The 26,503-nt window shown below is 36.7% G+C and overlaps 1 protein-coding gene across 3 annotated transcripts in view; it reads left to right on the top strand.

The window, feature by feature from the left end:
* IQUB (IQ motif and ubiquitin domain containing) overlaps positions 1-26,503 on the top strand; it is a 57,922-nt gene that overhangs the window by 12,526 nt on the left and 18,893 nt on the right. For 2 of the 3 annotated variants that reach the window (XM_014071835.2, XM_087723678.1), the window contains exons 4-10: positions 4,211-4,378; positions 5,014-5,189; positions 5,604-5,759; positions 8,504-8,714; positions 15,272-15,447; positions 22,565-22,735; positions 24,236-24,412. In XM_014071835.2, the coding sequence (XP_013927310.2) occupies positions 4,211-4,378; positions 5,014-5,189; positions 5,604-5,759; positions 8,504-8,714; positions 15,272-15,447; positions 22,565-22,735; positions 24,236-24,412 (1,235 nt within the window). The remainder of the gene's footprint in view (positions 1-4,210; positions 4,379-5,013; positions 5,190-5,603; positions 5,760-8,503; positions 8,715-15,271; positions 15,448-22,564; positions 22,736-24,235; positions 24,413-26,503) is intronic. The other variant, XM_087723679.1, reaches the window with a different exon arrangement.

Raw genomic sequence — 26,503 nt, 5'->3', positions numbered from 1 at the left:
TATCAATGTACCACAATTCTCATTTGACTACAATTATTTGAACATGCTTTTACCTCAAATCATTCATACTTAAAGACACAACCACATAATGACATTCATTAGCTATTTCAAAAAATCCTCCAATAACATTACATCTTTATAGCATCTTTTAAGTAAAAGTCAATAAAGTTTCTAAGCCTCCCCCCCCTTTTCCCCCCAACTCACTGGCTAAATTTATATCTAAGTTACTTTAGGCAATACGATAGCATGTATATATTGTTAAACAATGACCATTAACATTTCCTTGTTGTTATTATAATTGGCTAAAAATCATTTACTATTTATGCCCCAACTCCTCTCATCAGGGCCTCCACCCCCCTCAAAAACCCCTTACACCTTTATAACAAGATCTAAATAAAAATTTGTTAATAAAATTTATAGGTCTTTACCCCAGGTCTTTTCAAAATTCTTTTACTAAATTGTCAATACATGTATATTTCATTACACTGTATCCATTATCATTTCATTATTATTATTTATGGTTAATTAATTGTTAGCGAGTAAACATTTAATAACAATCTAAAACAATCTAGGAGTTACAAAGTTCCTATTTATTAATTACCAATAATAAAAAACCTATTTTTTATTACTAACTTTCATTGTCAACCTGTATCTTTCCAGTAACAAAACAGTATTATCTCTCTTGCCAATTCAGTCTTCTTTTTATCTCCTTTGTAAGGTTTTTATCAGCTTCTCTTCGCACTTTGTTGCTTGAAGGGTCTCTCAGATAATCTCCTTGCCCACCAGTTGATACTAAAGTTAACTTGTCTTTGTTTTTCAATCTTGTTTCTGAAAAATTTCTCTTCTTATGTCTATCATCATTAGTATTTTTTTCTCTTCTGTATCCTGGAATCTGGGGTAGAGGTCCAATTCGTTGAATTCCCTTTTCCACATTCCCTTTCCATTTTAACCCACATTTGCTCCATTAATAAATTCATCTATTGTCTTATCTTTGTCTTCTATATCTTCATTCTCCCCTTTAATTTTGGGGGGTCCAACCCCATCATCTTTTGCTGTGAGGAAGACTAGTCTTTCCAGCTTCTTCTCAATTCTCCCATATCCTTCCAATAGATTTTGAATTCCAGCCATGATATTTTGGAATTTTAAGGTTTCCCCATCTAAGTATTGACCCATGTTTCCAAAACAGAAGAGAGAAAGAAAAAGAAAAAAATACTAATAATGACTGCCAGTCTAGTGTTCCAAGCCTCTCTTAACTTTTATTTTAAGCTGACTTAAACATAAGTTCTTTTATGCTCTTCAAAGGGGAAGGGTTCTGTTTCCCCCTTTCTTTCTTTCTTTCTTTCTTTCTTTCTTTCTTTCTTTCTTTCTTTCTTTCTTTCTTTCTTTCTTTCTTTCTTTCTTTTTTTCTTTCTCTGCCAAAATAATTCTCAGAGGCACCTGAGAAAACAGTTTGTGCCCTTGTTTTTATCAGTTTCTGTAAACAAGTTGCAAACCCTTCAGCTGCAAAGTTAGTGCAGTCAAATAAAGAAAGAGATACGTTGTTTCAAAAAACTCTGACTGGCACTTAAATTTCACCTTCTGGGGGAAACAAAGTTCTTTAGATAGCTTTTAGTGTGATTTAATAACAAGTAGTAGGAAGAATTGTTAAAATAAAAAGGAAGGTTTTAATCCAGAAGTCAAAAAATAAAGCAACAAGAAGCAGAAGAAGAAAAATCAATCCATTCACTTTAAGAGGAGAAATGGAGAACGTTCAATCCATAAAAAATAGTTACAATGACAAAGAAAAAAAAACTTTCCACAGCAATCCCATTGGGATTATTTTCGCCGCTCAGTTCTTTTGTTTAAGGATCAATTTGGCTTTAAAGAAACATTTCTTTGGGCAGTCTTTAGCAAAATAGAAAAAATACCTCACAAGATGGACTCACTTTTTCTTTTCACTTCCTTCCGGAGCGTCCCGACTTCATCAGCCTAGAGGCTTCCTTTTCAGTGCGGGCTTAAAGCACTTCCCTTGGGTCTATCAGGGATTTTGTGATATCCCTGAGACCAGCAAGGCTTTGTCTTCCTGATCACCATCTCTATGGGAGGTTTAGGTCTCAATGGACCCCCCCCAGTGGCAAAAGTGTCAACGGTGGTCTCAGAGTATCGAGACCGCACGGTGTAACATCGTGACATGGATCCTCCTCCTCAAAGGTCTTTTGTCTTGTAGATAGGCTGACACCAAAATATCTGCTGGGACAGGGAGCTGAGGCTGAGCTTCTGTTTCCTTTAAGATTTTTATTTGTCTTTTAGGGGAACTATTCTACCTTTTTAATAATTCCTAGAATATTTCATTCTTCTAGGGGGGTTGCTAACTTTCTACAATAAATATAGACAGGACTCCAAATATGGTTATAACATTTAAAGAAGCAATTATTTCTTCGTTAAATAACAACAGAAATCTATGTGTACATAAAGAATATCGTTAAGTTAGTTCACAAAAAATGCAAGCATTGATTGGGCCTTGTTCAAACTGAATATAATATACTGAAAACCCCCAAATTGTTATCCACCCTGTTTTGTGCATAACAATTTCTGTGTTCTGTCACTCAGTGGCTAAGATGCTGAGCTTGTTGATCAGAAAGGTCGGCAGTTCAACAGTTTGAATCCCTAGTGCCACGTAATGGAGTGAGCTCGCGTTACTTGTCCTAGCTTCTACCAATCTGGCAGTTCAAAAGCATGTAAAAATGCAAGTAGAAAAATAGAGACCACCTTGGTGGGAAGGTAACGGTGTTCTGTGTGCCTTCAGCATTTAGTCATGCCGGCCACATGACCAGGGAGACGTCTTTGGACAGCGCTGGCTCTTCGGCTTTGAAACGGAGATGAGCACCACCCCATAAAATAAGGAATGACTTGCATCTATGTGCGAGGGGAATCTCTACCTTTTAATTCATTTCTTAAATAGACAATGAAAGAGAGAGACTGTGAAGATCACTGGTTGCTTTTGTCTAATTTAGATCTCTTCCAGAGTATCTGCTATCTGACCCATTTTCTTCCTTTTTGGGGGGGGGGCAGAGAAATTGCTTAAACCAGGGGTCTCCGACCTTGGCAACTTTAAGACTTGTGGACTTCAACTCCCAGAAGTTGTGAACTCTGGGAATTGAAGTTCACAAATCTTAAAGTTGCCAAGGTCGGAGACCCCTGATTTAAGCAATCTTTTTCTGCTGTCTGCTGCTTTTCTCCATAGCACTCACCTAAGTGCTAACTGCAAGTTAACAGTATCAGCTCTGTGCCTTAATTAATTGATCAGAACCCTGCTCTGACCTGCTGGTGCTGCTGTCTGAAATTTATCAGACCTTAATCCTATTCACACTTTTTTTTTTGTCAGTCACACAAAATTTGGTACTAAATGTGTGCATTGGTCAGAAAATGGTATTTAAAAAATTATTATTTTTTGTATTTGCAAACAGTTGCTAAACAAGGTAGCCATTAAATGTGTAGTGAATATTGATTTTGGCCTTCAGGTACTATTCTCATATTGAGATCTGCCACCACTATATAACATTATGCTGTCATTCACAGCCCATTCCTTCTTTCAGAAGCATAATTGTTTGAGAATCCCCAGGCTATTTTATAGCAGGTATTTCTTTGTAATTTTAAAAGAAATTTAGTTGCTGTAGTAGTATGTTCAAATCACCATGGGGGGGGGGGGGCGCAAGGACATCCCTGCAGTTGTATAATGGGCAAAGAAATTCAGAATGGACTTTGCCTAACATTTCAGATGTAAGAGAAATGTTGGGAAGTTTGTAACATCTGACTTGCAAGATTCTTTTTATGCAGCCTTACAATATAATATAATTAGCTCGCCTAGTTGTGATTCTTGTCTATCCAGAGGTGGTATTCAGGCAGTTCTCTCTGGTTCGTGTGAACCAGTAATGGCTGCTGTGGGAGGCTCCGCCCACCCACCCTGACATAATGTGTGAGCACTGCACATGCACAGAAGGCGGTGCACTTATGCAGAGGAGGCGTGTGTGCTCACATTTGTGAACCGGCAGGGAAGGTATGTGAATCCCATCTCTTGTCTATCTACTTGAGAAGGATGAAAGTTGCCTTACACAGAATGGCATTCCTTAGTCTTTTCTTGGGATTTGTCACATTCCTCAAATGATCAAAGAAAGAAAGCTAAGTGACCTTTTAATTCATTGTGAAACCTAATATGTATTTTTCTTTTTAGGGAGGTTAATAGAAAATTATGAAACCCTCTGGAATCTTGGTGTGCAACCTAATGGGACAATACAGTTTGATATGTACTCATTAGACAATGAAAACTTTCCACTCAAAGCATACAAGCTTCTGCAAGAATACTATATGCCTGATGTTATAACGGTTCGAGTTCAAACAGGTAAAAAACAATCAGGTGTACATGTTCTGACCAAGGCTTCCCAAGAGCATAAAGCAAACTCCTTGCCCGAAAAAAAGCCCTTTTATTAATTTACTGTGAATTCTGCTCATTCACGTCCAGCAAAGTCTTTCAGGGGAGGATTTATAATCCTTATCTGGCTTGGAGAGCTGATAGGCAAGGAGTCTCAGAGAGTCACCAACCAATTAGAGAACTAATTGTCTCCTGCAAACTCCATTCCCCTTTCGCCCCTCTTTTTATTTTCTCTGGGAGGGGCCATTCATTGTCTGGCCTTACTCCCACGTCGACCCCTGTTCTTTAGTTGTTCCCTTTGTCTGGCAACTCTGTGCATGCACACACTGGGAACAGGCTCCAGCTGTTCTTCTGCCCCACTGATACCTGATTCCAAAGGCAGCCGATAATTGTCAGATGGCCCTGGCCCCATCTCTGCCTCTGACATAGAGCCCTCATCAGAGCCTTCCGCAGACTCCAGGACTGGCCCATATTCCTCCCCAACCTCCTCACTGTCCAAATCTGCTCCCAACTCCTCTGGCCACTGCTGGGCCACAACAGTATAGTCTGGTTAAATGTTGCCCAATGTTGGGTCTAATTTAATAATGCTGTTTTTGTCTGAACAGAGCCAGACACTTTTCAGGATGTATGTATAGAAATTAAAAGACCATCATTCGAAAAACCATTCTTGGGTGGATTTAGACATAAAGAAACAGGCACAGAATATCATAATGCAGGATCACAGACAGATCCCAAAAAACGTCCAGACAAAGAATATGAAGAGTTCTGTAGGTCAACACAGGTACGTTCAAAAGAATGAAGACTCTGAGATATATGCAAGAAAAAATGATTTGGAAATTAAATCTATTTCTATATATTAGAAACTTAATAATTAAATAATGTAATTCTTTAATTTTATATATTTATTGCATTCACAAATTAGCATTTGATCAATTTAATTAATTTATACAGAGAATACAAAGCAGTAGGTCAGGCCAGATATATTCATAAAGAATGAAGACCCTGAGATCATGCCAGAAAAATTGATTTGGAAGTTAAATATGTTCCAGTCTATTAGAAGATGATAATTAAATAATTCCATTCTATAATTCTATATATTTGTTAATTTAACACATTCACAAATTAATTTTTAATTCAGCTTAATTAATTTATACAGAGAATGCTCAACCTTCTTAAAATTAATATTTTCTTCTAGACAGTGGTAGAAAGAAAAAAATTACTAGAGACCACAAATACAACTTCTACACAAATGACAAAAATTGGGGTTTATGTGTCAAATGTCACTGATAAACTTATAGAACCAAAGCCATATGTGACAGCTGAAGAGTATCATGCACGACGACTTAAGGCGGTAAGTATACAGTCAACTGAATTATCATTAAAAAAGATTGTAGTTTTGCATACTTTTCTGTGATTAAAGCCCTTAATCTAAGTTGGGTTTATGTATGTATATACCTAAATTATTTTAATCACACTCATATATCAGTGACTCTACAAGGACTCCAATTTTTATTGTCACTTGAAATATTCTTGCAAATAATTTAGCTCCAAATAAGCCCAAACTAAATTAATTAGTTAAGCAAGTTATGTGGGTTGGTTAAAGGAACAGCATGCCTCCTACCTTCCCCCAGTTTGATGTAACATACCTTCCCCTGAGTATTTCTGTACATCTGTGTCTTTGAGATTGTCGTGTGTTTCAGACATGTGAAACTTAACGTGTGAAATTTGAATCTGGCATTTCAAAACAAGTTCCAAATTCCTTTTAATACATATCTTTGTGTATTAAAAGGCAAAGCCCAATTAAAGCAAATGATAGTTTTGTTTGTTTTCCTAGCAGACCATCTCAACCTTTCATTGATTCTTAAACTGGGCTATGAATTACCAGTACTTTAAGATTTATTTTCAGTATTCCATAAGATTAAAATAATCAGAAAATGTTCAAAATATTTTCTACAACATTATGATAGATTTAAATTTATTTCACATTTTCTACCTCTGAAATATTTATTTTCATTTCCTTTGTGTTAGTGAGATACTTATCAGTTAAGATACTGCCATGCAGGATCTCTTATGCTGCCGATGTTATACTTTGGCAAAAGAGGCATTCACATATATAACAAATAAAATGCCTTTCACCCTGTAATGGGGAACTAACTGAGCACAAAATATAATTTCATTGGAATATATAAAAAAATAGTTCAAATCTACAAGCATTACCAGTGTCCCCTCCTTAAACCTGCAATTTTTCCACAAATTAAGATTCACTGAACATAGTAGGAGTTGTATTAAAGATCAGATTGTAACAAAGTTTTCACAGAATGGAGAATTTATTTAATAAATGGCAGTGGTTTTTATCCCTACCACTTTGCAAATCTAGTGACTATCATGTTCTGGCTCAGGATGACACCCAAATCAGAGGCAAGTTGGGATAGATTTTTAACTTACCCAAGGTGGGATTGGATCCATATTTAGAATAACAGAGTTGGAAGGGACCTTGGAGGGCTTCTAATTCAACCCCTTGCTCAGGCAGGAAACCCTATACCTGTAATGGGGAACCTATGGCACATGCGCCACATGTGGCATGCTGAGCCATTTGTTAGGGCATGCGAGGTGTTGCCTTGTCAGCTCCAGCGCACATGCATGCACTGGCCAGCTGACTTCGGCCTTCATTTTTGGCCATTTTTTGCCCTCCGGAGGCTTCCCTGGAGCCCCCAGAGTGCGAAAAACAATCCAACATGCAAACCGGAAGTTTGGAAACGGACTTCCAGTTTGTACTTTGGGCCGTTTTTCTCCCTCCAGAGGCTTCAGGGAAGCCTCCTGAAGCCTCTGGAGGGCCTCCGGAGATGGCGGGGGAGGCCATTTTTGCCCTACTCAGGCTCCTAGAAAGCCTCTGGAGCCTGGCGAGTGTGAAAAATGGGTCCATTGTGTGCCAAAAGCGGGGAGGGGGGGATCATGCATGCATGTGCACAGGGGTCACACACATAGAATTATGGGTGTGGGCACGCCCATGCATGAACCTCCCTGTACTCCCCCCATTTGGCATGCGATGGCAAAAAGGTTAGTATTTTGCCCTATAGCATTTCAGACAAAAATATCTTCCTGTTTTGATTCAAAAACCTTCAGGGTTCTGGCCCCAAGTTAATAATTGAGTGAAATCATGCCAGCTATGCCAGAAAGGGTGAGGACAATGTTGTTGTTTTTTAACTCTTAGTTGCTTAATACAATTATCCATTCTCAAGTCAGAATGAGCTTTGCAGATTGTAAAAGAGTGTAGTCTGAAAACGCAAACCCTAATTTTTTACCCTATTTTGAAAATATTTATTTGTAAAATTTATAGGCCTTCCATCTTGCCTCAGAGTAACTCTGGGTGGCTTCACAGTCGTTAAAAGTAAAAACTATTTAAACTAAAAATATAAAGAAATTAATACAAAAAGCCAAACACTGTAGCCCAATTAAAAGATGGAAAGGATGGGAACGGGATAGGGAGAAAGTTGGGATCTGTTGTTAATTGATCAAAACATATAGTTTCATTGTAAGTTTCTTTTTTTGTTGTTGAACGTTAGAACGTTGTAAAAATGTTAAGGAACAGTATGTTAAGGATGAATTAGAGTCAGTATTACCTAATTTGGCAAGAAAACTTCAGAGAAGAAGCAAGCTTATGAACACCAAGATCCTGACAATTTTAAATATTCTGAACAGATTTTTTTATGAACTTTGGCATGCTGCATTTCCTCTAATTGCTTTAACTTTCATTCTTATAAAAATGAAGAACCATTAAATATCTGTTTTTCCAGTGCTAGATAATGGGAGAGCAGTTATTTTTGAATCATAGTTTGCATCAAATAATGAGTTGAAGATTTTCTAAAGTAATGAATTTCACTCTTGAAGCATATTGCACAACAACTCAACACTTGGCCTGGTGGCCATTCAGATATTGCTGATGGTTAAGACTTTTTTCTAAGGAAAAACATTTAAAATTCGCTAGTGTGACATGAACTGCTTGATTGACAAAATCACTGTTTTTGCAGAAATATTACAGTACTTTATGCTTTCTACTAATACTAATTGCCCTTTGTTCCTTCTCCCTATGTATAGACCATTATAATCCAAACCTATTATCGACGATGGCTAGCTATTGAATGGGTAAAAAAACTAAAAGAACAATTGAGATTGAGACTAGAATGGGAAAGGCAAGAGGAACTAAGAAAACAGAGAGAGAGAGAAGCAAAATTGTTAAGAGAGTATAATCGAAGAATGTATCCCAAAACAAAGGATGATTTTGAATTACTTTATCATGCCTTAGAATGTAAGTATCCAATTTCTTCATTGCCAATAAGTAAATACAAACTCTCTCATCCCCCCCACTCCCCAACATTTATGGTAGATTACCAGTAGATGCAAAATTGTAGCGAAACTGGGATATATCATGCAGATCAGCAAAGTTTCAGAGCTTTCCAATATTGTAGCTATTATCCAAGCCTTACTGAATGAGCTTCTCTTCTTTATGTCTACATTGTTGCTCACAAAGTATCTGTTTTAAAATACATATTATTAATTAAATAATTTAAATGAAAAAGGAGGAGGAGGTGGAGGAGGAGAGGAGAAGAGATAACTGGTAGGAGTACCTGCACAACAACTCAACACTTGGCCTGATGGCCGTTCAGATACTGCTGATGGTTAAGACTCTTTTCTAAGGAAAAATATTTAAAATTCGCTACTTTGAATGAAAACACTGTAGTTGAAGGAGAATCATATTTTTTGTGCTTCCAATATAAAACAAGTACAATATAAAACTAACTTTAGCAGGAACCTCTGCTTGATGTGTTAGGTTATTATATAGAGATAGGGAAGCTCTTTAAAAAAAATAGTTTCTCTGTTTCTTTAAGGAATACGATTCTTCTAAATTAGTTTACCATTGGCTTAAATAATTGCAATATTTTTGGTGATGTTTATTCTTCTACACTGATGTTCTGTTTCCTTGCATATTATGCTGAGGCATAACTTTTCTGTTCTCTTTTAAAGAACCCATCTTTTAGGGAATTAAAAGTGCACGATTTTTTTTTAATGTATTCATCATCTGACATGTCTTTGCTAGTGTTTCAGAGGTAAATTTAAAAACTAATATAAGAAAACTGGAAAACCTCCACCTCTGTGCATTGCCTGGAATTAGAAGACCATTCCCTTGAAGTAATAATTTAATTAACAGTTACCTCCCGTTCATCTTTTCAAATTAGAAAAATATAGACCTGGTTCTGAAAGCCATTGCTCTTTTGTTACCTAAAACTGTACTGAAGTAGTTTTATGAAATTCTAGTCTGAAAAACATACCATTATGATTTTCTATCAGTCTTCCTTAGCACTATTTGTATATATCAGACTGGATATCAGGAAACTATAAACTGCTTTGATTGAGTATGCAAATGCCAAACATCGGGCCAGTGTGGCTTCAGCCCAGTCTATCCAATGCGAAGAGGAAATATCAGGCCAGCGTGGCTTCGGCCCAGTCTACCCAATGCAAAGAGGAAACATTCCAACAGTTTGGGGAATGGTGTATAGCTGGCCACACCCACCCACTTGCCCAGGTTCCCTCCACCCCAGAGGTCAACCACAGCCCTGATGTGACCCTCAATCAAATTCAGTTTGACATCCGTTGGCTAGAGTAACTCATAGAAATACAAAGATATAAATAACTTGCAGGTGAATCTGATTCCCTGTAACTAGAAGGTCAGTTTTTAAAAACTTGTTTCCTTATAAATAGTAATTGATTATTTTTCTTTTGTGAAATTTTCTTTGTGACTACTATCCTCACATGGACCCTGATAATTTATACCAGTGATGCTTAAAGCATGGAGCAATTCATTACTGTTTAAAGAAGAATAAGATATTTGTTTGTCACTTGGTTGAAGAAAAATAATGCTTTATTCTTTAGATGAAAATGTAATTTTAATAAGCAGATTTTTGAAACTAATATTTTTAAATGCTTCTCAAAATCATGTAAGAATTATGGTCTTGATGCTTTTGATAATATAAGTAGAGCAGCATGAAGAGGGCCTTGAAGGAAATATGCCATAACTGTGGGAAACTTTGCTTGGAAAGGAGTGAGAAAGTGAGGTTTACCCCCTTGTGTCTTAAGTTTCATATAAGTGAAAGAAGGACAAAAGCGGTCAGGCTTTAAGATCCTGTTACTGTAGCAAATATTAATTATATTGTCTTTCTTCTTGTTTCTTGACTTTGCCCATGTTGTAGGGCTGGCAAAAGGACTGCATTGAGTCCAGTTTTTACAGTTCAGCTCTGCTTGGGTCCCTTTAAAAATTTTCCAATACTGGATTTCAACTCTTTTTGTATTAAATGGGTTTTAGTAATCCACATGATCTGGGAAGAGAAAGAAAAAGTGGTTTGTGAGAGATTTTGCACAGTTAATATATTTCTTTGTGACATAATCTGCCTGACTTCACCGATACATCACCATTATTGTATGCTGATAGCAGAAAAAAATAAATTCATAATAGGCTGTCAGACACTTTCAACTGAATGCCAGCTTGGTTATTAAAATCTAGCACTATATATTACATTGTAGCATTGCTTAGTATAAACTATGAATTTGCAAGTCCACATCCTTTACGGTCAATAATTCAGCTGGCTTGTCAGTGGATGAATGGTTGGTTATAACTTTGGTTTATTTTTTGTTATTTGTTTCAAGTAAAATGATGCATGATTAAATCAGTCAGAGCTATCCCTTATTTCCACTTATGTGATGGCTGTAAAACCTTGCCCAGAGCATCAGAAATGAAACCATTGATAAAGAGGGTAGAATCAGTGCTGAACTGTGTTTATCATAGATGTATATAAGATCAGAGGATGAGAAGCATATCCACAATATGTGTACATATAAGACAGATCAGCAGATCTAGATTCTGTTTCTTTTTCAGCTTATTTATTTTGAAATATTGTGGTTGGGGAATTTGGTGAATGGCAGAAAATCTAGATGATTAGTCTGGCACATACTTGTAGTGCTACCAAAATGGGACCATACAGAGGAGACAATATATCTTTGTCTTAAGTTAATGGCTATATAAGTCATTATTAGAAGTCTTCATGTTTGCTTTAAAAATAAAAAGCACCACAAAAGGATTGTGAATGTGGTTTAGATCAGACAATAGAACAGGAAAAGAGATTTTTTTGCTTTCTCTTATCTTATTCCAAATAACCTCTAAGAACTACTATTAATGAGAGAGACATAAAACATATGATATTTTGCTGTCTCCGGCAGAGCAGGCCATGTCCTTCTCACCCTTGCAACTATGAAAATTATGTTACAGAATTACAGAAAAATTACTTATCCCAACAAGGCATAAGTTCAGGACAACCTAAAATTGATTACTCTGTTTCATTTCCATAGTACTTCTTGAAAAGAACACTATATATGTCTAATATATAGTTATAATATAAAATGTAATATATCATTTGGCCATCAACAGTTAAGGAAATGTAGCCTAATTCGTTCTGACATATGAAGTTTACAACACTTTAGAAGCATTTGTGTGGTTATAGCAAGGAAGAAAATTGCTACCAGTTAGAATCACAAAGTTTATGATACATATGAAGAGCTAACATTGTTTTTTTAGCATTTAAAAAGTAGAAATGGAGCAGGTCAATAAAAATATTAAAAGGATAATACATCTTTTAACATCACTAACATTTCAGTTACTTGATGATAGATGACTATAGTAAAAGAAGGATCTGCTGAAACTAAAAGAAATAAATGTAATATTGTACATATTTACCCTATTTAATTACTGTATTTCTTTAGGAATGCTAACTAAAAGGATTGTAATTAGAAGTGCAAATTTGTTACTATTGGATTGTAATATATTTTTATTTTTGGTCTTTGGTGTTCTTTGGTGCACTTTGGGGAAGTAAATTGAGGAAGAGGAATATTTTGACAATTTAATATATCCTAAAAGGCTGATAGAAAATAATAGGGAATAGAAAATAAAATTCTGTTTTGTTACTGTTTTGTCCTGTCCCCCCAATGATAAAGACAAATTATGCAACACTTTTATAATCATTTTTAAATTCACATTGCTAAAGTATAAAGCTCTTAAAATTGGCCAGGAAAGTTTCAGAAATCCCTATGCTTTTGTCCTTCAGTATGTAAATGACTTTGGTGCAGGCTTTTTATATGCAAATTCCCAAAAATGTGAGCTTCATTTTTAACGACGTGTTTTATATTTTAACATAAGTTGTGGATCTTTAAAGATTTTTTTAGAATTATGTTTTTATTTAAATGAGCAATACATTAGTAGCACAATATTTTAAAAAAACATTGTAATAATGATAAAATAATTCTAAACAGGGAGAAGTATTTAATATCAGAAGTTGTTTCAACCTTGTCCTAGTTTGTAAAGTAGTACATTAATGAGATTATCACAAATACAGACAACAACTATGGCTATTTCGTGGACAACGTTTTTAATTCATCATCATAAGCTTCAGTTCAGGATAGGTATTTTGGTCATTGAATCATAAAATGTTCTGTGTAACTATGTCCATACTTCCTTTTAGAAAGGGAAACAATAACAATTTGGAGCCACATAATCATAGGATTCACAGTTGTAAACTTTTGAAATTTGTATCATTTCTTTAACAGGCTTTGTAGTATGATGCTGGACTGGCAACAGGGAAGATGAGATCAGCCATAAAAACTCAAATGACTTTGAGCCAATCATTTATAGTCAGGCCATCTTAAAACACAAGATAGCTGTGTGGGGCAAAAATGGGAGAAAGGAATGTTATGTAGGTCACCATAAACTCCTGAACCACAGAATATAAATCTAAAAATAAATACCCTTCCCTGAAAAAAAGACCAGGCCTATTTTGGGAGCCCCCAAAATAAGCACTAGGGCTTATTTTCAAGGCGTGTCTTATTCTTTTTTCATTTACGGGAGGCCCTGTGGCATTCCAGTGCCACTGCTGTGGGGCAAGGAGGTTTAAGCTGCTCCATGTGCCCCACACTAGCTTAACTCTGGGCCCCTGCAGCCAGGCCACCCATGCCCTTACACCTGCCACACCTCATGGCGGCAGCTCCAGCAGCCCCATTCAACATGAACCTGCGTGGCCACCAGCCCACTTCTGCTTGCTCATGGCCACAATGGAGCAGGAGGCCGAGCAATGCATTGGTGTCGCGGCCACCGGTGCCAGTAGAGCTTCTCCACATTCCCCACACCAGCTTACCTCAGGGCACCCACAGATAGATCATCCATGCCCCAACACCTGTCTCACCACATGGCTGAGGCTACAACACACCACTTGGCCTCCTGCTCCACTGCAACTGTGAGCAAGCAGAAGAAGTGAACCTGGAGCCCTGTGGATTCTTGTTGCACATGGTTGTTGGTGCTGCTGCCACAAGGCAAATATTGAGGTGTGGATAGCCTGGCTGTGGAGGCCTTGAGGTAAGCCATTGTGGGGCACTTGGGGCATCTCTACCACCACCCCACCTCACCTCATGGTCGCAGCACCACAAGCAACCAGACAAAATGGGTGGCTGGTTGGCTGGCTGTGTAGGCTCTTAAGTAGGGCTTATTTGGGGGGTAGGTCTTATATTAGGCTCACGCATAAAAACATGCTAGGGCTTATTTTGGGGATAGTTCATATTTTCAGGGAAACAGTATATAAAATGCTGTTTTGCAATTTTATAGCAAACTGGAAGTTTTGAAAAGCAAAGGTCACAAATGGTAAAGTAAAATTACTTATTGGCCCTTTACATTTGGTTATAATTATTGCGCTGTTCCAAATTACTCTGACCCAGAAGGCCTTGTAAACCTGTGACATGCTCCATCAAATATAAGATAGTGGTTTGATAAGACCTAAATTAATTAATTAATTAATTAGTATCCTTTCTTTATTAATTCTATAAATAACTCAAGACAGAGAACATATTCAACACTCCTTCCTCCCCCTATTTTCCCTACAACATCCCTGTCAGATGAATTGGGTTGAAAGAGAGTGATTGGTCCAAAGTCACCCAGCTGGCTTTTATGGCTAAAGCAGAATTAGAACTTGTGGGTTCCCAGTTTCTAGACTGGTGCTTTAATCACTAGACCAGCGGTTTAATCATAATCACTAGACCAGACTGGCTCTATTAATATACTATAACATTTCTATGATACCAATTCTACGGAGACTGTTAGCTATTTTCACATATTAATACAGCACATCCATAAAAATAATAATTACAAAAATATCTCTCATTAAAACTAATGTGCCTCTTTAGTTGCCACTCCTGGGACTATTATAGATCAGATGTTCTACAGAACACTTCCATTTTGACTGCACTTCTAGAAATCATTAGAGACTATGCCATTGGACTCTGAGGTAAAATTATTCCTTAATGAAGAAGCAAATATCAAAAAAGTGTCCTAGGCTAACTCCTGCACTCCTCCCCAAATAATCTCATATAGAAATATCATCAATATCATTGGCCTGAAAGCAAATAGATTATTCCTACTTGAAGCATAATCTGGCTATTGAGATAGAATTTACTTATCCACAGCTAGAAACCTATGTCTGCTTTTTTTTTAGCTGCATTATTACATAATGCTAATAACACGAGAACTGTATATATTACAGAAGAACTTTCTCATATTATGAAGTTGATTAGAATACTGAAGCTGGCTTCTCGTGGTGTATATCAAGAACGCTTAAGTAATAAATAATAATTTAGACTAACCAAATAGCAACTCACATGGCTCCTGTTTATTAGGACCTGACTATTTAAAAGATTCATTTTGTAGTAATGTGTGGTGAAGGTTAATCAAAAAATGAAAGTTAAAAAAAATAATATAGTTTTTTTGTGTTGACACAGTATGGAGAAAAGAGGAACTTGAGGGCATCAACTGCACTTTCAGTGGAGCTGAACGGAAAGCAGCTCTCTGTGGACTTCTAGAAAAAGAGACCCAGCTGATTGCTTGCATTGGGAGACACAAAATAAATGCAGCAGAAGACAACCACGAAAAAGCAATCCTGTCCTTTTTGGAAAAGGTCAGTGAGATAATTTCTGTCTTAGTGTACCCAGAGTTCAAAAACCCAAATTAACATTTGCAAACTAAAAACATACTGAAGAAAAGCACAGTAATTAACTTACCAGTTGGAGTTATGATTTATGAGCTTTATGCATGTCTGGCAGTAAAATTGGCTCATTAGATATGGTTATTAAAAGTCTTTATGTATACTCATAAATTTGATGAGAATTTCTTTTCACCTATGTACAGAGAGGACACCACTTACATCTTAATTTACTTAATTATATCATCTTATTGAAAACGATGCTAACTATGCCCTCTATAACCTTTAATTAATTCTGTATTATAGGCACGTGGGGTAAATTTATTATAGTAATTTCATTCACATTACCAAGATTTATATTCTACAATGTCTTATTTCTGTCACTGTTACAACACCAGACCCCTTTGGCTCTACTGCAAGAAAATATATTTGAAATTTTGTGTAAGGCTTTTCAGGAAAACTAGTTATTTTACATGTAACATACATTTTCTTCTGTGGGGGTGGGATATTTAGGGGAAGACTGCAGCATCAAGTAAAGAAAGTAAGCTCTAAATTGAAATTGTTGTTCTGCATTGTATTCTGTGCGTGATTTTTGTTTCAGAGGACAGTTGAATCTACTCACGTATATGATTTAAGTTAAATACCCAAGTATTTCATTTGTATATTAGTGTTTTCTTATAATGATATCTTATGAACTTAGTTCCAACATTAAGATGAATTCTTCATTAGAAGAAACTTCAGACTTAATTTAAAAGTAGGAATGTAGAGATAGTAAATAAATTCACTATTACTTTGGAATAATAGCAAATAATTCAAATTCAAATAATAACAAAAGAGCAGTAGATAAAAAAAGACATAAGAATAAGAAATAATTATTTTTAGGGCAAATGTCTTAAATTGCTTACCCACCTCTAGATGTCACTAGCAGCCAATACTATCCTTGAAATAAACTTAGAAGCTTTGAGGCTTCCAAATACACAGCATACAATAATGTACAATATCCATAAATATTGTTTCTCCTAATTTTAAAATTGCTTCTTTTCAAGCAGGAGGAAGAATATTGTTGAATAATGTGCAGCAGAAGCTCCCTTTTAGGTCCAATCTAATATTATTTTAAAAAGTTACGAATGCTTAAAACAAAAGAGTGAAAAGCACACTCATGACATATCCAGTTGACACAAAACTAGATATAAAAAGCATATTGTTCAGAGAAAGCTGACATCTACTAAATTGTTACAAAGGTTGCACAAGATAAATAAGAACTCTCTTAGGACCTGTTAGCTCATTCTGGTTTTACTGATTCTACACAAAGGACTGTGGTTTAATCACAAATTGTATTTTGAGAATCTTCTGAAATAGTCTCATTTTCTTTCTCTCTTTAGTTCAAGGTTTCAAATGCCTTCGTTGATGTACCTTATTTTCACTTCCCTAGGCTTTTTTTAGCTGGGGTCTGTCTTTTATACATGTAGCACTCCACATCAAAATACATGCACATAATCAAGCCATTAGTTCTCTCTCTCTCTCTCTCTCTCTCTCTCTCTCTCCCTCCCTCCCTCCCTCCCTCCCTCCCTCTCTCTCTCCCCCCTATCTTATCCCCTTCTCTCCTTCAGGATTGCCCCACAGAGGCCTCTCCTATCTTATCCCCTTCTCTCCCTCAGTCTAACTCCTTAGCATCATAATGTTTTTCAGGTGGGGAGGGGGAGTAGAATGTCTAAACTCCCATTCCACAAGCCGGATGAGTCACGCGCTGGCCACACTCATGCCCAAGTGGCACTTGGAACAGAGTTATTTTCAGGTGGGGAGAAGGAGTAGAATGTCTAGCTCCTTAGCATCAGCGTGTGTTAATAATAATATAAGAAATACTAATAATCTGATGATCATTTTGAAAAATAATTTCTTAGCGAGCACTAGAAGCCAAGAGGAACATATGTGCCACATTTCAAGTTTGTAGGCTTTATGATTCTGGAGATTTTGTGATGATGCATGAGTGGTATTTTGCAAGTGTGTGTGTGTGTGTGTACACATACATTGTAAGTTTATAAGATGAAGTCATAGTATTGTTCAAAAAGGTATAAATTTTAGGTTCAAGATATATTATTTCCAACATGTTTCATGTTTGTATGTGTCTTGTCTGAGACACGAAACAGCAAATATATCCTTGTTCATTATGTAACCTAAGTTTTAGTTCTTAATTAATAACAATAAAGATGATATATGTGGCATGTATTGTATTACCTGTATGTATTACTAACATCTTGCTTTGAGTCACAAATGTGCTGTATATCAAGTTCACACCTGCATCCTAAAAATGGGCTCTCTGCCCAAAAGCTGGTGTGAAAGAGCAATCAGGAAGATCTTTTATGTAATAAAAGATGGATAGTTACTGCATAAGTAGAGCAATTTTGACATTTTAGGATGTTCAAGCAATTTCTTCGGATTTCAAACTATTCTGCATATTGAAAAGTTGGATTAGGAAACATTTCAGAATGCTTGGTTGTACGACTTACAGAGTTAAGGTTGGGAGATTCTGGAACCTATAAGATTGCACTTATATAAGTCCATCATGGATTTCTTAATATTCGAACCCATTATTTTTTAAATTGGTTTAATTAACTATGCATCCCTCAGCTACAATATTAATACTGCAAAGTTGAGTTTATAGAATGCTCTCTTTTTTTGCTAAAACAAACAAACAAAAAACCCACCTGGCTTTGATGTAGGAAAGTTTTTGGAGTCCCATGATACTAGGGAATACAGGGTAGGCACTGATCCTAGGGTGGAGCAAACCAGATTGGGAAATTCTTTAAAATGTTTTTTGTATACAGAGAAAATTAATGTGTGATCAGTGACTTTAAATCTGTTTACCTACTCTGGGTATCGTAATACTGACTTACAGTGTCTCATCTATACAGGTGAAACTTGAAAAATTAGAATATCGTGCAAAAGTTCATTTATTTCAGTAATGCAACTTAAAAGGTGAAACTAATATATTAGATAGACTCATTACATGCAAAGCAAGATTTTTCAAGTCGTGATTTGTCATAATTGGGATGATTATGGCATACAGCTCATGAAAACCCCAAATCCACAATCTCAGAAAATTAGAATATTACATGCAATCAATAAAACAAGGATTGTACATAGAACAATATCGGACCTCTGAAAAGTATAAGCATGGATATGTACTGAGTACTTGGTTTGGGCCCCTTTTGCAGCAATTACTGCCTCATTGAGGCGTGGCATGGAAGCTATCAGCCTGTGGCATTGCTGAGGTGTTATGGAAGACCAGGATGCTTCAATAGTGGCCTTCAGCTCTTCTGCATTGTTCGGTCTTATGTCTCTCATCTTTCTCTTGGCAATGCCCCATAGATTCTCTATGGGGTTTAGGTCAGATGAGTTTGCTGGCCAATCAAGCACAGTAATCCCATGGTCATTGAACCAGGTTTTAGTGCTTTTGTCAGTGCAGGCAGATGGCAAGTCCTGCTGGAAAATGAAGTCAGCATCCCCATAAAACTCATCTGTGGAAGGAAGCATGAAGTGCTCCAAAATCTCCTGGTAGATGGCTGTGTTGACCCTGGACTTAATGAAGCACAATGGAACAACAGCAGCAGATGACATGGCTCCCCAAATCAACACAGACTGTGGAAACTTCATATTGGACTTTAAGCATCTTGCAGTGTATTCCTCTCCATTCTTCCTCCATACTCTGGGTCCTTGATTTCCAAATGAGATGCAAAAGTTGCTCTCATCAGAAAAGAGGACTTTGGACCACTGCACAACAGACCAGGTCTGTTTTTCTTTAGCCCAGGTAAGATACTTCTGATGTTGTATGTTGTTCAGGAGCGGCTTGATAAGAGGAATACGACATTTGAAGCCCATGTCCAAGATCCGTCTGTGTGTGGTGGCTCTTGATGCACTGACTCCAGCCTCAGTCCACTCCTTGTGAAAGTCCCCAACACTTTTGAATGGCCTTTTCCTGACAATTCTCTCCAGGCTGTGGTCATCCCTGTTGCTTGTGCACCTTTTTCTTCCACACTTTTCCTTCCACATAACTTTCTATTAATGTGCTTTGATACAGCACTTTGGGAACATCCAACTTCTTTTGCAATTACCTTTTGAGGCTTTCCCTCCTTATGAAGGGTGTCAATGATGGCTTTCTGCACAACTTTCAGGTCAGCAGTCTTTCCCATGATTGTGATTCCTACTGAACCAGACTGAGAGACCATTTAAGGCTCAGGAATCGTTTGCAGGTGTTATGGCTTAATTAGCTGATTAGAATGGGACACTTTGAGCCTAGAATATTGTACCTTTTCACAATATTCTAATTTTCTGAGATTGTGGATTTGGGGTTTTCATGAGCTGTAAGCCATAATCATCACAATTATGACAAATCACGGCTTGAACTATCTTGCTTTGCATATAATGAGTCTATCTCATATATTATCTTTTAAGTTGCATTACTGAAATAAATGAACTTTTGCACAATATTCTAATTTTTCGAGTGGTATTTTCAGACAAATACCACTCACTCATCACGAAATCTCCAGAATTGTAAATCCTACAAACATGAAATTTGGCACATAGGTCTCTCTTGGCTTCTAGGTGCTCGCTAAGAAAGGATTTTTCAAAATGACCATCCGATCATTAGTATTTCTTATATAGTTTTATATTAACATGCTCTGATGCTAAGGAGTTAGACATTCTACTCCCCTGCCCCACTTGAAAAGAACTTTGTTCCAACTGCCAGTTGCCTTATATTTACACAATCGGATGCTACCCCTTCACTAAACTGGGAGTGGGTGTGGCCAGTGCGTGACTCATCTGTCTGCAGGCTGGGAGATTAGACATTCTACTCCCTCTCCCCACCTGAACAAAACTCTATTCCAATCAAGCCCAATCACATAGTTTCATAGCGAAGCACGGGTATCCAGCCATAATATATATATATAAAAGTTTTGGGTTATCATGAATGCACAAGAAAACAAATTTATAGAACTTTAATTATGCTGGAGCAACAATATTTTGTTTCTGATTCTGTCAAGTGCTTGCTAGCTCTAATTGAAAGATGTAGAATTTTATTTACTTAGGCAAAAATCTATTACATCAATTTTCAAAATTGGTTTTGGCTTCAGTCCATCAGTTCCAATTATCTGCACTTCATTTAATTATAGAACTAAACCCACTAAGAATCTGCCAAATTCATATTTATGAAATTCTATTTTTCTTTTTTAATGCTTATATAATTTGAAAAATAGGAGTTTCTTAATAGTGTACAGACTTCTGTTTTCAGTAGCAAACAGTTCCTGTGCATTCAAGCTTCCTAGAGATGTATAGAGCTGTGGGAATAGAACTGCTAAAGTTTTTAAAAAAAGAACACAGCACAGCAGCTTTGTTCCTTGCTTTCCCCAATAGTTTACAGTAGGAGGAGGCCAAGACATTTAGAAGAGAGCTCCAAGGTACTAATCTGCCCTGGCTAATGCTTATTAAACAGGCCAAGACAGGTTAGAGAGAATATCGCCGTAAGCCAGGACTAGAAATCTCCTAATATCCACCCACCCATGTTCATTCCATCTCTTGCATTTACATAGGAAGTAAGGAGTAACCCAAGGCTGAAGATTTAGTCATACTGAAAAGGAGCTTTTAAAAGATAGGAGTATTGCCATGGTTGCTTTTCTAAAAAAAAAAAATTAAATCAGGAGAGAGTTATTTTTTTCACAGTTTATTATGGTTCTTCTATATGCATGTCTCTCTCCTCAGCTTTGTAAAATCCATAGTGTGAGTGGATCACAGATGTAAAGTAGAGGAGTTTATAACTCAAGTGCAGGGGTCAAGTGATGTTAAGGCTAGTTAACTTACTAACTATGGGGAGCATTCTTGGAAGGAGATAAAAAAAGTCAATATTGTAGCCATAACTGCACAATCAAAGCCTGGACCCTGTATTATCTGTAACCACAAACAAGTCATTTGTCAGTCCCTGGTTTGAAACAGGTTTACTGCAACCCAGTTACTCAATGCAATATGTTGTTTTCCTTCCGGTTATTTGACTAAATGCTATAAATGTTATTCATCAATGCTGTTTTTTATTTTTTATGTTACTTAATTACAAATAATTTATTATTCCTGTCTGCATGAAAGTAGCATTTATTCTCAAGCAATGTCTATAGTAGTGTGAAAAAAGGCCTTAAATTTATTAAATCCAATTTATTAAATCTAAAACTATTAAATCCAAAGTCTAAAATTACCTAGCTTCATTAAGCAATCCAAGCTCCAGACTTGAATAGTCATTATTATGCTAGGTTTGTACCTAGTTTTTGTGCACAGCTGTGCATCTCCTGTTATGAAAAGAATTGTGAAAATTGGTTTGCGTAAATGAAGATCATGCCACTGAGGTTCTAACAGGTGCTAAACAGTCAGATTCCAAAAACCTTTTTTGAAGACAAGGTGAAGTGAACATCAGGTTTAAGTTGACTGCATGAAATTAATGCTCTCTCTATATTTTATTTTCCCAGTCTTCCCCATTTCCCGTATCTGACAGCAAACCTAAAGCTCTATTTATTTATATTATTTTCATGTGTTTGTTGCCCGCCCAAGCATGATTGCCAGAAAATCTGTAAAAACTTCAGTGCTAGAATATGGATTCTATAAGAGTAGATTGATTATTTCAGAAAAGTGTTTATGGCTTCCATATTTCAAGAATTTGGACAAACTTAATACATTTTGGAAAATGTTTTATTCACTTCTATCAATAGATTAGCATTATTAAACTGTTATTATATGATGATACTGGTTTTAGCTGCATTCTGTTAAATCTATTAATGTATAAGTGAATTAATCTTTTCCCCAAATTTATTATGTTCATTAACAAATTGTTCAAAATGACAATTTTACAATAAATCACTGGATTTCATAATTATTTATAAGAATGTATCAAAAAACTTTTTAGTAATTGCTGATTTCTTAGAATAATTATTAATCTTTATTTAACTAAAATGAAATGCTAAATATGTAAACGCAACAACTTAAACTTCTATCACTGTACTTTATTCATGTGTTGCTCCTTGTTTTATAATCATTGGTTCAATTTTTTTCTCAGTGTGCAGAACCAAGGAGATGGAAAGCATTTGATGGCAGAACCACAGAAATGGATACACAATTCACACTACGGGCCAGGGAATTACTTGGAATCTATCGCAGCATTAGTATGAAAGATCTTCCCCAGGATGAGCGGTTAGATGTGCTGTTAACTCTGAAACATACGGTGAAGGTATGTTTCTCCTAGGCTTTAAAAACACACATACACTGATGTCACACATCAACAGTAGATAGTGATTCATACGTCAGACTAAGACCGGGGAGATTGAGATTCAGCCACCTCATCAGCTTTGGAAGCTTATTGTGTATATCAAGCAAGCCATTCTCCTCTACCACATGGTTGTTCTTATAGAGAAAATTGGACAGGAGGTACTGTGTAATGTTGCCTTGAGCCCTTAGAAATAAATATTTGATGTTCTCCATTTGTATCTAAGGGCTCTATTTCTTATTGTTGTACAGGTAACACCTCTACTTTGCTAACTGCCATGGTTCCCAGTAAACTCCCAGATGCAATTCAAGATGCTGTTTACCACCTTTTATGGCCCAAATTTTCAATATTTACAGGATCATCTGTGCTTGGTGGTTTCTGGCCATCCCACACATTGCAATAGAATGGGCACATTCCTGGCAGGACCGAGGAAGCATGCCAGTGGTGAGTTGCAGGCGGTATGCCCGGGTATGGGCAAACTGGAGCCTGCCTGGAGCAACAGGTACCATTCCGGTATGGTGCGCTGTAGGGCCTACCCACCTGCTCGAGCTCCTTACCTGTCCTTTAAAACCTTCGGCGCTTCTGTGCACACGCATGGTGCGTACAGCGCCTGTGTGATGCTCCGCCGAGCAGCTGGAGCATTGTGGATGCTTGTGAAAGAGTCGCTGGCAGGTACGAACCATGCATGCGCTGCTTGTGTGCGCACGCGCTGCACACGTCCAATTGGGCAACGTCATGCCCATTCCAACCGTACCGGTTGGAACGGGATCCGGAACCCACCAGTGAAGCATGCCTTTCCAATGGTGATCACTGCCCTCTAGAATGATCTCTCCCCTAAGATTTGCCTATCTCCAATTGGGTTGGCCTTCAGGAAAGCTTTGAAGAAGTGGATGTTTTTTCAGCATGGAGGCTAGAATAAACTGGGAGGTGGAGTATATTGTTGTTATGCCCCTATTGTGTGATTTTTGTTTTCTTTAATGGTGTTTTTGTTATTGGAATATGAAGTGCTATGATTTATTTATGATTGTATGCCACCAGGAATCATATTTTCCTTGACATTCTCTAATCTGGAGAATGTCAAGGAACAACCTCTCTTGCTATTTTCATTGAATTAAAAAACAACAACTCCAAAACGTTTTTATTCATTTCAAGGAAAATGTTTTACATACAGCTTACTATAAAACTGTTTAGATAATCAAGTGCTTAAAGATCACAACTAATGGCTGAGGAAAGTACTGTATTCACATTTCTAAAAGCAAAGGGTTTCTAAAATATTGAACAGTATCTGACATTTTGACTTTTCGTTGACCCTTTGTCAGTTGTTGTTTTCAAAGTCATTCTCTGAATACTTTAGATGCCCTGCAGCCTGTAAACTATTATAACTGGCAGACCATATTAAGAATTGCAGTCAGTATAAGGAACTGTGTGCCTATGTTTTGCTAATCACTTTGTTTATTTTTTCAGGAACATGAATGTAAACTCACACAAGAAATAGTGGAATTAATTGATAGAGAAGCAGACCTCATGATGAGGGCAGTGAAAGAATGTAATTTACAAGGACTTCGACAAAGAATCTGTACATTATTTCTTCAGTATATTAAAACACCACTTTTTAATCCAGAGGTTGCACGACTTCTCAAGGTATTTTCCACCTCTGTTACATATATATGTAATACAATGTGAAGCTAAATGAAATTCCTTTTCTGTTTAATAATCCATTACCTGTCCAACTGATGGATAACTCTCATCTATATTCCTTATAGAGTCACCTTGAAGACTATCCTAAAACTTCAGCTGGTCCACAGTATAGTGGCTCATAGGGTTCCTGACTATTCTTGATACTTCCATGTTACAATTACATGGATGTCGTAGGGGCTGCATTGGTTACTAGTGTTTGTGAGTGCAATTCAAGGTAGTGATCACTAAAGTCCTATATGGCTCGGGGCTTGAAGAAATCACCTTTCCCAGATACATTATGCCCACCTGGCCTGGTTAGTCAGAAAGCAGACATTTATGGTACCTGTCCAGGAGCTGTGATGGGAAAGGATCTCAGGATTCTCTGTAGGGGCTCCCCTCTTATGAAGCAGCTTACCTCCCCAAGATATAGATGGCCCTGCATTTTTGTCTTCCAAAAAATGTCAAAGTCCTAATATTTCTGAAGCCTTTGGAAAAATATTGTGGAGCCATTGATGCCAGGTGCAATTTAATTACATTGTTACAGATGTTCTAATACATAGTGCAGTATTATTGCATGTTATTATATAGCAATAGCACTTAGTTTATGTAACACTTCATAGTATTTTACTATTCTACTATTCTAAATGGTTTACAGAGTCAGCATACTTCCCCCCAAAATCTAGGTCCTTAGTTTACTAACCTTGGAAGGATGGAAGTCTGAGTCAACCTTTAGCTGGTGAGGATCAAACTGCTGGTAGTCGGCAGAGTTAGCCTGTAATACTGCATTCTAATCATTGCGTCACCATGCTCATTATATTATATTATAAATTGCCAAAAATATGATGCTAGTTAAATAAGTATCTCAAATGGTACATTATTATTGTTGTAGAGTACAATTGATAAACTAAGAAATACATATACAAAACATAGGAGAATAGATGAGGGTATTCTGTATGAAAAAACAACATTAAAGCCAGATATGATTTGTGACAGCCAGGTGGAGGATGCTATCTTCCACCTAGAAGACAGGAAAGAAGAATATTTGAATAGAATTCAAATAATGCTAATATAACATGGCATTTGCCTCATGTAAGTGTGATTGAATAAAATGGACTTGCAAATAAATACGGATAGCAAGTTAAAGAATTAGATTGCTCCAAAGTTTGCTTTCAGAATCCCCAGCCAGCATAGACAATAACAAGAGAGTTGTAAATCAGTAACCTCTACTAGGCCACAACTTTCCCATCTCTGCTATAGAATAGTGAACAGTGAAATCAAAGTCAGATCTCATTATTCTCTGTGTTAGTAGAAACATTCCCCACCTCCCCAATTTCTTTTAAGTTCTTTCCCTGATGTGATCTTGGGATTATAATATTGCAGTGCCTTATAAGAAGGCTAATGAAAGTAAAGATTTGTCTTAACCCCAATGTAGTTATTCAACACACTTAACATGTCATGATAGTAGAGAACAATTAAGTGATTAAATAAATAACATACACAAATTTAATAATAATAGCATAATAAGCTATGATAGATCCGCTAATAAAAAGGTAGAAGAATTTTAAAAAATATTTGGAAAACAGGAAGTTTGAACTTCATAATAGGAGCCCATCTAATTTTTGGATTGAGTTGGATCCTGATGATGGTTGCCTTTATATAAAATGCCACTCCTTTGAAGTAGATCAGATTAGAAAACCAATGACATGTAGTCAGTACTACTTTTACTGTGAAGTTATAATAGTAAAATCTTCACAAGTCGGAATGTGCTTCCTCCCATCCCTTTCTCAATCTTTGTATAAATTAGCGAGCACCTTGTCTAAGATGTTTCCTCAGATTACCTTCTTGGCTCAGGCTTAGGGCCCTTCTGTGAGACTATTGCCCTGGGAATGGCTCTTCCTCCTTTCTTTAAGATTATTCCTTCTGCTCTCTACACAGAATCACTATTTGTCCTGTAACTAAGTGAATTTTGAAATAATGTCTTTAGTGATCATTTTAGAGAGTTTTATTTGCACTATGACAAACACATAGATTCTTCGGGAAACATTGTAAATATGA

The sequence above is a fragment of the Thamnophis sirtalis genome, unplaced genomic scaffold (genome assembly GCF_051295495.1).
Source record: "Thamnophis sirtalis isolate CommonGarterSnake01/CBP01778 unplaced genomic scaffold, rThaSir2_p1.2 scaffold_9, whole genome shotgun sequence".
NCBI lineage: Eukaryota > Metazoa > Chordata > Lepidosauria > Squamata > Natricidae > Thamnophis > Thamnophis sirtalis.
The sequence above is the reverse complement of the archived record's forward strand: the minus strand, read 5'-3'. Positions and strand labels throughout refer to the sequence as shown.